The following is an 11,268-nucleotide window of genomic DNA, read 5'->3' on the forward strand; positions in this document are numbered from 1 at the left end:
CACTTTGCGAACCACTAACCAAGCCCATAGCGAGGCCACGATAGATGAATACCCAGATCTTCTGATAGCCAATAAAGTACTCTCGCAACTTTACTCCCCCGAGGAGTCCTCAGCTGGTTCCAACATGCTATGCAGCCTTAGAAAATCACGTCCCCATTTTGGATCTCAGGGCTCACATTTGTCAAAAGAGGGTGCTAGGCATGAGGAGACACTAAGTTATTACAGAAAAGAATTAACTCTGCGAACAAGGTCCTACGGGACTTGAAGGGTTAGGGGAGAAAACGAGCAAGGGCTAAATCCTGAAGGGCAACTTGGGGCTTCCGGGGAGCAAGGTTTGGGCTCGAAAGGACGCCTCGGGGAAGGTAACGCCGCGTTCTGCCCCGCTGCTCGACGGGACAAGCTGTGGTGGATTGGACGACGCTCCTGTCCCAACCTCTGCTTTCGCCTCAGCCACCATTCTTCAGTCTCCGCAGCACCTCCTCGCACTCGTGTCGCCGTCCCTACCAAGATTGTCCCTTCCGTCTCACTCTACCGCGGGGCTGGCGGAAGCGTGCCGTCACTTTCCCGCGCGTAGAGCGCTTGCGCCGAAGCGACGGCTGCTCTTCCGTGTAGACGGCTGTGCGGCCACCGATTGGCTGCGTGGGCACGTCGGCGGGAGGACGCGCGGCGCTGCGTTGTTCCGCCCTACGCGGTCCTGGTCTCGGCCGAGCTAGCAGAGCCAGGGTGTTCGGGTAAGTGGGGGCAGCCGCAGGCGCGCTGCCGAACCGATCCGCTGAGCCTGTTGCTGCCGCCGCCGCCACCGCCACGCCCCGTGCGCCGTGACCCGCGACCCCAGACCCCGACCTCTTTTAGATCGGCCCGCGCGCCCCAGGCCCGGCCCGGGCGGCGCGACGGGAGGATGAGCGGCGGGCGGCGGAAGGAGGAGCCGCCTCAGCCGCTGCTGGCTAACGGGGCCCTGAAAGTCTCCGTCTGGAGCAAGGTGCTACGGAGCGACGCGGCCTGGGAGGACAAGGTGCGGTGGGGCCTGGCGAGGGCGCATGTTCGAGGAGCCGGCTGGGACTCGGGGACGAATAGACAGGCCCGAGCCTGCCCCTGCCCCCGTCCGGGCGCTGCCGAGTGTTCGGGGTGGTGGGGCGGGTGGCCCAAGGGTGTCGGGGCGAACTCGGAGGGCCCGGCTGTCGGGCTCCGGGCTCACTACGGAGTGGCCTAAGAGTGAAGTCGCCCGGGTCACGCGGGAAGCAGCAAGGAGGGGGCGGAGCAGTTGCCCCCCCGCGGGCAGGTCGGGTGCCTGAACGGCGAGAGCGAGCTGAATTCGATTCGATCTCCACCTTTTACTCCCAGTAGGATCTTGAGTAAGTGACTTGTCGAATTAACAACTTACCACCGTGGTTAGCACGAACAGTAACGGTAACAGACTTCTACTGAGTGCTTGTTGTGTGTTGGGCGCCCTCTGTGCGTCATCTCACTCAAGTCTCCGAACACCTCTGAAGTGGGGTACCGTGGTGCGGTAAAGCGTTTAACACATGGTGAGGCTCACTAAAGGTGAGCTGTCAGTGCTTTTCTGTTGAATGAGAAAACAGAGTAAGTGTGAGAGTTGAGAGGGGAGAATGAGACCACCTTTCAGGGGTGAGTGTGGTGTGTGTGTATACACGCGAGGGAGTGGGGGAGAAACCACCAAATGTGTGTGAGGAATGGTTGGGGGACTTCAAGATGTCCTTACTGGCCACACGCATTCAGAAGATCTGAGTGTAAGCACTTCCCCAACTCTGCTCCATCGCGTGGAAGGAACCATCACAAATAGCTTGATTCCAGTTGGCCTGAAAAGAATTTAGATTTGCAGTCTTTCCCCCCCGCTTTTTTTTGGACTGATGAAGTAGTTTTTCATCAGTTACTTTCATCAGAAATAGTTTTCCCTAGAGTTCCTGTAAAGGGGGGGATGGGAGGTACTTCCTGAAGGTGCCCTTGTCCTGCCCCCAGTGCTGCCCAGCTCTTGTAAAATCTTTCTGATTTGCTGTGTCATTTCTTTCCTTCTTTGTGTAAGGACTGGTTTCTGCAGTCCAGGGCAGGTCAGAAACCTGAATCTTCCGTGTTCTTGTATGAAAATTAAGATATGCTTGCACCTGCCTCCTGCACTTTTTTTTTTTTTTTTTTTTTTTTTTTTTTTTGCGTTACGCGGGCCTCTCACTGCTGTGGCCTCTCCTGCTGCGGACGCGCAGGCTCAGCGGCCATGGCTCACGGGCCCAGCCGCTCCGCAGCATGTGGGATCTTCCCGGACCGGGGCACGAACCCGTGTCCCCTGCATCGGCAGGCAGACTCGCAACCACTGCGCCACCAGGGAAGCCCCCTCCTGCACTTTTGTTTCTAATTTCTTTTCTCTTTTGTGACTTACTCAAAATTCAGAGTGTGGGAAGGTGGTACTGAATTGGTTAACAGTCAGCCCTTCTGCCTGTGGATAGTCTGTTCATGTCTCTCCAGGTCAGATAACTGGCCAGTAGCTCAGTTACTATCACAGCAATTTCATTTTTGTAGCTTCTGAAAAAATTAAGTAAATGATTTTTCTAAAACTTTTTATGTAGAGCACAACGCCCTGGAAGCCATCACTTAAGATAACTAAATGCATCATTTTTTAACCACATTTTAGTATAAGAAGATGTGGAGATTCAAGAACCGTATACCATTGCTTTTGGGGAAAATTCCTCTGGAAGATGAGTTTAGCAGAAAGCTTTTCTGTTCCTCACCTATCACAAGAGGCTCTCTTGTGGCACCCACTCCAGATTATGCACACATTCTCTCTCTTTTCTACAGGATGAATTTTTAGATGTGATCTACTGGTTCCGACAGATCATTGCTGTGGTCCTAGGTGTCATTTGGGGAGTGTTACCATTGCGCGGTTTCTTGGGAATAGCAGGGTAAGTCTTGGGTTTTTTGTTTTGTTTTTTTTCCCTGTGTGTGTGTGTGTGTGTGTGTGTAATGACTAAATCAATGGCCCCGTGATGGCACTCCTGGGTCTGATACAGCACTCGTCAGTTCCACAGGCTTGGGAGCAGCTTGGGTCAGGCATGTTACCTTTATGAAGATCCGGGTTAGTTTATTCATTCATGGGTCCATAGTGACCTCATGCAAGAGGTTGCCATATTGCCTGTTGGCAGCAGGTATCTAGTTCTGACATGACCTTTGTTGTCTGTGGAAGTTTGGAAAGTGGAAGAGCTTCTAATACTTGATGACCACTCCCTTGTGCACTGTGCTGGATGTCCAGAATCTTGGACTTGGCAGAAGTTGTTTTAGGTCCCTCCTTTTTTTCTGGCCGCGTCTTGCAGCATGCGGGATCTTAGTTCCCTGACCCCGGATGGAACCCGTGCCCCCTGCAGTGGAAGCGCGGAGTTCTAACCACTGGACCGCCCGGGAAGTCCCAGGTGCCTACATTTTAAAGGCAGTGAAGAAGTAGGAGATTAAGCCTCAGTTTTTTATTGTGTGCCTGTGGCAGCAGTTGACACCAGCTCCCAGTCGTGGCTCAGCTTGCTAACTAGTCACTGAGAGCAAGTCCGAATGCCCGCCAGGTTGAATTAATAGGATTTGTGGAAATTGTGTTTTTCTTTTTTTTTAAGATGTATTTATTTTATTTTATTTTATTTTATTTATTTTTGGCTGCATCTGGTCTTAGTTGCAGCACACAGGATCTTCGTTGAGGCACGTGGGATCTTTTGTTGCAGTGCACGGGCTCTTCGTTGTGGCGTGCGGGTTTTCTCTTCTCTAGTTGTGGCACGCAGGCTTCAGAGCATGTGAGCTCTGTGGTTTGCAGCACAAGGGCTCTCGTGTTGAGGCGCACAAGCTTAGTAGTTGTGGCGTGCGGGATCTTAGTTCCCCAACCAGCGATTGAACCCAAATCCCCTGCATTATAAGGTATATTCTTTACCACTGGACCACCAGGGAAGTCCTGGAATTGTCTTAGGATAGGAGTTGTGGGCAATTTATAGTAGAAATGGACAGGCAGGCCTCTGGGAATACAAACTGTCATACTCACCCATGGAAAATCACATATATTATTTTAACCGTGATCACATACATCTCTTATTCCTTACTCTGGGGTGAAAAGTGTGAAACAGTTTCAAACTCATTTGAGTTGCCTGTTTTTTCAGAAGATAACCCAAAAGGAATGTACAGTTCCCTCTCCTAACTAAAGAGTTGTTGTTGTTGTATTTATGTATGTATGTATGTATGTATGTATGTATGTATGGCTGCATTGGGTCTTCGTTGTTGAGCGTAGGCTTAGTTGTGGCGAGAGGGGGCTACTCTTCATTGCGGTGCGTGGGCTTCTCATTGCAGTGGCCTCTCTTGTTGTGGAGCACAGGCTCTAGGCACACGGGCTTCAGTAGTTGTGGTACACGGGCTCAGTAGTTGTGTCTCGAGGGCTCTAGAGTGCAGGCTCCGTAGTTGTGGCGCATGGGGCTTAGTTACTCCGCGGCATGTGGGATCTTCCCAGACCAGGGCTCGAACCTGTGTCCCCTGCATTGGTAGGCAGATCCTTAACCATTGCGCCACCAGGGAAGTCCCTAAAGAGGTTTTTGATTTATGATGCTGATCAAAGCATTTGTCCAAGGAAACCGTAAGAGTTTATCCTCTGACTTTGACAGAGTGGACATTTGATGAGGACTCATTGAGGGTGATGAGACACAGGCAGGACCTGGCGTTCACAGAGGTCTTCTCAGGGTGGAAATGGTATGTAGATACATTTTTAGAATGTTGGTCACCCAGTTTTAGCTTTCTATGAGAAAAAAGGCAGATATAAGGAAAATGCCAGAGAAGGCAGAAGGCAATCTAAAGGCAGAAGGCAATCTAAAGGCAAAAGGTAGTCTCCTGTCTTCCCCAGATCACTTTTCTAGGAGAGGATGACACTGGTTCAAACCCCCAGCACCTATCTTGTCTTGTAGGAGTCCTACGGGATTTTTCCGAAGTCACCAATCTGCAAATAATATAGCAAAGACTAGAGCTAGTCTAGTATCCTTCCCACTGTGGCAAATGAGTAAGGCTGCCCAAACAGATTTTTTTTTTTTTTTTTTTTGTGGTACGCGGGCCTCTCACTGTTGCGGCTCTCCCATTGCGGAGCACAGGCTCTGGACGCGCAGGCTCAACGGTCACGGCTCACGGGCCCAGCCGCTCCGCGGCATGTGGGATCCTCCCGGACCGGGGCACGAACCTGTGTCCCCTGCATCGGCAGGCAGATTCTCAACCACTGCACCACCAGGGAAGCCCCAGATTTTTTTTTTTTAACTTTCTAGAAAGCTCTGGATTCAAGTTCCAGCTCTGCCACGTTCAAGCTACATAATTTGGAGCTCACTTTGTGAGACTCAGTTTCCTCATTAAAATGAGGGCAATAAAGAAGTGCCTTCCTCATGAGATTGATGTGTGAATTAAATGAGATGGATGTGTGAATTAAATGAGATGATTCAAGTAAATTGTTAAATGTAGGGCTTAGTACATCATAGGTACTCCATAAGTGGTTCACTGCAATCATATGATTAGCTTTACAAAGAGTGATAAAATATGGCTCGCTACTGAGAAAGCAAGAAACAGGGTGTCTGCAGTGAATTCACCTTGGAGTGGCTTACCCATCATGCCACTTTCTCAGGACTGCCTGTTTTCTAGGGTTCAGTCCCACACTGTCCTGCCAGAGCCAGTTTCTCTCCAAAGGAATCCCTTCCCTCCTTTGGTTGGCACCTTTTTCCCAGCTCTTGGGAAGTGCCCAAGGACCTTGATTTTTTCCACACACACCCCCTTTCCTCCATCTGTCTGACTCAGCTGCCTGGTGCTCAGTTGTGGTGACTGTCTCCTCCCCACTTCCCGCCTTCGCTGCCCTCTGTCTGGACCCCCACTTGACTTCTCTTCATTTCTGGTGTGGGCACCAGCTAGGACCTAAGGTAAAGCCATTTCCTTGGGTCTCATTACTTCAAATGTGCCTGGGAACTGAGTGTGATGGTTCTGCTCTGTCTGCCGAGGTTTGACGTAAGTGGAGGGGGGTTCTATTCATCCCTTTCTGCCTCTGCCTCTCAGAGCTTGGCACATGATTAAGAGGTGCTCAGTGAATGCTTGTTAAAATTTTTGAAAAGCTGAAACGAGTTCCCATTGACCCTTGGAAGCAGAGTCATATATTACCTTCCAGCCCTGAAGTCAGTATTTGTTAGAGATTCATTATTTTGTTAAGACCGGAGTTTTTAAGATAGAATTGTTAAAAATCCATTTGAGAGTCAGTTTTTTTTTTTTTTTTTTTTTTGGCTGCCCCATGTGGCATGAAGGATGTTAGTTTCCCCACCAGGAATCGAACCCCTGCCCACCTGCAGTGGAAGCCGGAGTCTCAACTGCTGGACTGCCAGGGAAGTCCCCAGTATTTTCATTTCTTTGTCCACCCATTTGCTATGTCATTCTCTCCCATTTCCAATACAGAATTTATGCCCATCCTTAAAGCTCAGTGTGAGCCTTTCCAGTCCTTTTCCTGACCCCTCCCCCTTGTACACCAGACTTTTAAATGCCTTTGTGTCTGTGAATTCATTTTCTACTTAATGTGTGCCCCTTGGAAGGCAGGGCCTATGTCAGCCCTTTTCTCTCTCCCTGTCATCCTTTATTTATCTCTTTCCCTTATATTTCCCTTTCTCATCTCACTAAGCAACCACCTTACAGCTGGAGACTGTCAGAGTCTCCAGTCACTGTCCAGCCCTAGCTTATTAGCTGAGCCCCAGAGTGACATTGCTAAGTCCTGATAGTAGGCTGTCTAGAGCCACTAACTCAGCCTGTCCAAAATGGAACTCCTGTCAGAGGGAGGTGGCCAGATTGGCTGGGTCCCAAGATTTCTAGTAGACAATCAGGATATGGCCATGACATGACCATGACATAGCCAAGCCAAGGACTGTATTTCGTGTGAAATCCAAGAAAAACCATCTGTCCTTCCTGACTCCCTGCTTCTGTTACTGGACCCATGGTTCTCCCAGGTCCTTAGGCTTGAAGCCTTTGGGGATTCTCGCCTCTCCATTCAACCATTTTCCCAGTCCCCGTCCTCAAACTTTATTTGTACTTATGTCCTGAAACAGGTCTAAACCAGCCTCCCAGCTCCTTTTCCTTCCACTCATGAGAAAGCCCATACTCTTGACTACTCACAAACTAGACTTCCTGGTGTATGTACACCCTGTCTCCTTGTTAACCTTGCACAGACAGCCTCAGGGTCTGTTCCCTGCCCCGCCCCCCCATATACACTCCTCATCACCATCATACTGCCCTGCCCTACACCAGCCCACACTTAACTGATAGGAGGAACCTGTTCTCTTTGCATTTTCTACTGCAGCCTTCAGAAGGGATGTGGCCTAAGGCATATAGTCCCCCATTGGATTAGGTGCCGTAACTGGAAGGATCATAAAAAGAGTTTTGATCCCTTTATGAATATTACTTTTACATAGAGATCAGTAGAGCAGAGTGATGTGTTACTACTCATGGTATTCTGATTCCTGCATCAGTTAAATCATACGTGATAGGGGTCAGAGACCTTCCTGGAAGTGCTCACAAACCTCTGGTTTCAATTCCACTCTGCCTGCTGTTTCTGGCTCCTAATAGGCGGTGAGCTGAGGGCAGGAACTGTCATGTTCACCTCTGCATCGAGTGCAGTAGCAGACAGTGGACATTCAGAAATGGTCTCCCGTTGGCAATTATGCAGAGGCTGCTTTACTATGCCCTAGCTTGCTCAACTAGGCCATGAAGCAGCAGCTTAACATGTGTTTTCCCCATGCCCCCCCCCCACCCCCCAAGCTGGAGCTACCTGGAGGCCCATGTCAGGTACTGGACCTATTTGGGGTTGTTCAGCAAACAGCCTTCTGTCTTACTTCAAGGGGACTTGGAGAACTTATATGTGCTTCATTTTTATTTTATTTTCTGCTTTTGCTGGTCAGCTAAAAAGAGTTGCTCCTTTTTTAAGTCTCTGGCACAACCAAGTGGGCAGCTCCATTGAGGGCCTAGGCGTTTTTATGTATTATTTCATTTGCCCCCATAATAGAGTTAACTGTGCAACAGCAAGTGCCCTGATAGAGCTGGACCGTGTTGGTGGGAGTTCTCAGTCTTCCAAGCTTACAGTTTGTGTTTGGTGCTTGTTCTCCCTTGCTCCAGATTCTGCCTGATCAACGCAGGTGTCCTGTACCTCTACTTCAGCAACTACCTACAGATAGATGAGGAAGAGTATGGTGGCACGTGGGAGCTCACAAAGGAAGGGTTTATGACATCGTTTGCCTTGTTCATGGTATGTGTAGCTGGTAATTTCACAGCAGGTTTTGTCATTTCCTGAGATGTCAGTTATTCAAGGGGAGCCCCTTGACTGAGTTACAGTGTGTGATGTGGGTACCATTTTTCAAGACTCCTGAGGCTGGAGGGCATGTCCTTTCTTGAGTTAATGTCCCAAAAGATGTGTTGTGATACACTGTACAGTCTCCCTGTGGTGAGCAAATCCAGAGCTCATTGTCAGTTTCTACATCTAATTCTCAACTCTGGCTGCATACTGAAAACTGGAAAACATTTAAAAATATATTCATAACAGCCCAAAAATGCAAACAGCCGTCACCCGATGAATGGCTAGATAAAATGTTATATACCCAAACAGTAGAATATTACTTGGCCATAAAGAGGAATGAAGAACTGGTACATGCTACAAGGATGAACCTTGAAAACATTCTGCTAGGTGAAAGAATCCAGACACAAAAGACCACATGTTGTGTGATTCCATTTATGTGAAATGTCCAGAATAGGCAGATCCACATGGATAAAAAGTAGATTAATGGCTGCCAGTGGCGGCAGGGAGGGGAAATGGGAAGTAACTGATAATGGGAATAGATTTTGTCTTCAGGGTGACGCAAATGCTCCAAAATGTTTTCACAACTCTGAACATACTAAAAAACCTCTGAATTGTATACTTTAAAAGGGTAGACTTCATGAAATATGAATTATATCTCAAAGTGTTTTTTTTTTTTTTTTTTTTTTTGCGGTACGCGGGCCTCTCACTGCTGTGGCCTCTCTCGTTGCGGAGCACAGGCTCCGGACGCGCAGGCTCAGCGGCCATGGCTCACGGGCCCAGCCGTTACGCGGCACGTGGGATCTTCCCGGACCGGGGCACGAACCCGTGTCGCCTGCATCGGCAGGTGGACTCTCAACCACTGCGCCACCAGGGAAGCCCTCTCAAAGTTATTTTTAAAAAATTATAGAACCTAGCCCAAACAATGAAATCAGAATCTCTGGGAGGTGGCGCCCAGGCATCTCTCCGTATGTTTTTAAAGAGCCCACAAGGTTGCAAAGGCGAGTCAGGTTTGAGAACCTCTGCTTTATTTGATAGGAAGCTGACAGGATATGATGTAGTTTTGTTTCCACGTTTGTTGCTAATGCTGACACTTAATAGCAGTACAGTTTGCTTTACCTGTACCATTTCCACACCTATAACTGTAAGCCCTCGCACTCTGGTCTCTGTTTGGCAAGGGGAGAGACTTGTCCAGGGTCCCTTTGGGAGCACAGGACGATGGTCCTGGGCACTATTAGACAGCTTGATTTCGGTGCTCTTGTCGCAAGCAGCTTGTGCATTGGCTAGCCCCCGGGAAGTACACGGTGCGCACACTTACGATGCTTTTGTTTTGTGGAACGGGAGCCTATGTTGACCCTGTTGGTGAGGGAGCCCATGAACATTGCTTGTTTCCTCTCTAGGTCATTTGGATCATCTTTTACACTGCCATCCACTATGACTGACGGTGCACAGTCCTCACCTGCTCCCTGTCTGGTCCAAAGGACCCCCTTAGTTACACCACAGAAACACGATTGTCGGGGGGCACCCTAGCCACGCGGAACCTGGAAGACCCGTGTTTCCTGGACCGAGAATCAGTGTGTTGGGCGTCAGTGTTTTCTGCAAGGGTTGTGACCTGAAACTTTTTAAAGAACCATCCACCTTTTGGGGAAGCATTTCTGAATTGTCCGCCACCAACCGTTTCTTCTTGGATACCATCATGAAACACCTGTTTGCCGATTGGAGCTGTCCTTTAATTTGGTGCACATCTGGATCCGGATGAAACATTAAATTGTCTTCCTTTTCCATCGGGTGTACGGTTTTTAAACTATATCAAACATTGGCATTTCAAGTCTTCTGAAAACAGTATGGCAGTATGTGCGTGGTCCATAGCACAGTACAAGCAGCATCTAATAACAGTTTTCGTTGTAGAATGTTTTCAGATACTTGAATAAATCAGATCTTTAATTGAGCCCCTGTTGGTGATACCTGGTAAAGCCTTTCCCACCTCACCTCTAGCCTCAGAATCCAATAGGAGCAATAGAGGTGGTGCCCTCCCATCCCCTTCCCTCTCCCCCCTTCCCTTTTCCTCCTCTCCCTGCCCCCTTAACAGCTCTATCCAGGCTTCTTTCCCTTAATGTGCAGCAGGGAAGTCAAGGGCTGGAGTTGGTGTAGGCTGTGGCCTTGACTTTGTGGAGGGAGGGCTTACCACCTGATGCGCTGATGCCCCCGCTCAGCACTGAGAGACGTGACTGAGCTCACTGCGGTGTGCTAGGCTTGGGTGGTGTCTTTTGCATTTGGCTACAAGACGGCAAGGCTGTTGTAGCCAAGAAAGCTTAGCCAGGTTCAAATGATGAGCCACAAGATGAAAGATCTGAGAGCTAGGACTGTCCAGAGAAGGGGCTTAATGGGGACGTGGAGGACCTGGACGGCCAGAGGTCCTGCTCTTTGCCGTGGCGGTCAGGTGGAAGCTGGAGAGCCCAGGTTCTGCTGCCGTCTAAGCCACCCATCCCCTCTTCTTCCTGTCCCTTCTAGGCCGTAGTTCTACCTTCTGAGATGCGGTGGCATTCTGAATGAGACTGGTCAGTTTTCCTTAAATGATTATTTTTTTCTCCTTGATGCTAGTGGGCGTTCTCTACCTTGTGGGAGTGGTTGTGGGGATGTAGAATGAGACTCGACAGGCAGAGGGAGGAAGGTGGTACTGGGACTCCCAAACTCGGGAACTGGCTGGGTCACACCGAGGACATCTAGTCTCTCTGGAGTCCTGGCCCTGTTCTTAACTGGTCTTTACTTGAACTAGAGGCTGTAGGTCGGGTCATGGCACTGGGAGGAGGTTAGGTGACTTCTTAGGGCTGAGAGAGGAAGGAACAGAGGATAGAGGTGGGACTCTGGCTGTGCCTCTGTGTCCCAGCCCTTCCCTCACTCTGCAGTCTTTGCCTCTGGGGTGCTCAGTCAGGCTGAGCTGAGTTGGGGTT

General features: G+C 49.5%; 1 protein-coding gene across 2 annotated transcripts; it reads left to right on the plus strand.

Moving 5' to 3' along the window:
• Nucleotides 1–720: 720 nt before the first annotated feature.
• Nucleotides 721–10,265, plus strand: RAB5IF (RAB5 interacting factor). Of its 2 annotated transcripts, none has more exons than XM_065892286.1 (4): nucleotides 721–1,012; nucleotides 2,806–2,909; nucleotides 8,143–8,272; nucleotides 9,718–10,265. In XM_065892286.1, exons 1-4 carry the CDS (start codon nucleotides 899–901, stop codon nucleotides 9,757–9,759), a joined length of 390 nt encoding a protein of 129 aa, XP_065748358.1. In that variant the 5' UTR covers nucleotides 721–898; the 3' UTR covers nucleotides 9,760–10,265. The 2 variants fall into 2 exon arrangements, with proteins under 2 accessions (XP_065748358.1, XP_065748357.1); XM_065892285.1 differs by having other exon boundaries at nucleotides 899–1,012; nucleotides 8,143–8,300; nucleotides 9,718–9,755.
• Nucleotides 10,266–11,268: the final 1,003 nt, after the last annotated feature.

Source organism: Phocoena phocoena, chromosome 15, assembly GCF_963924675.1.
Source record: "Phocoena phocoena chromosome 15, mPhoPho1.1, whole genome shotgun sequence".
In the NCBI taxonomy this organism is placed as follows: Eukaryota; Metazoa; Chordata; class Mammalia; order Artiodactyla; family Phocoenidae; genus Phocoena; species Phocoena phocoena.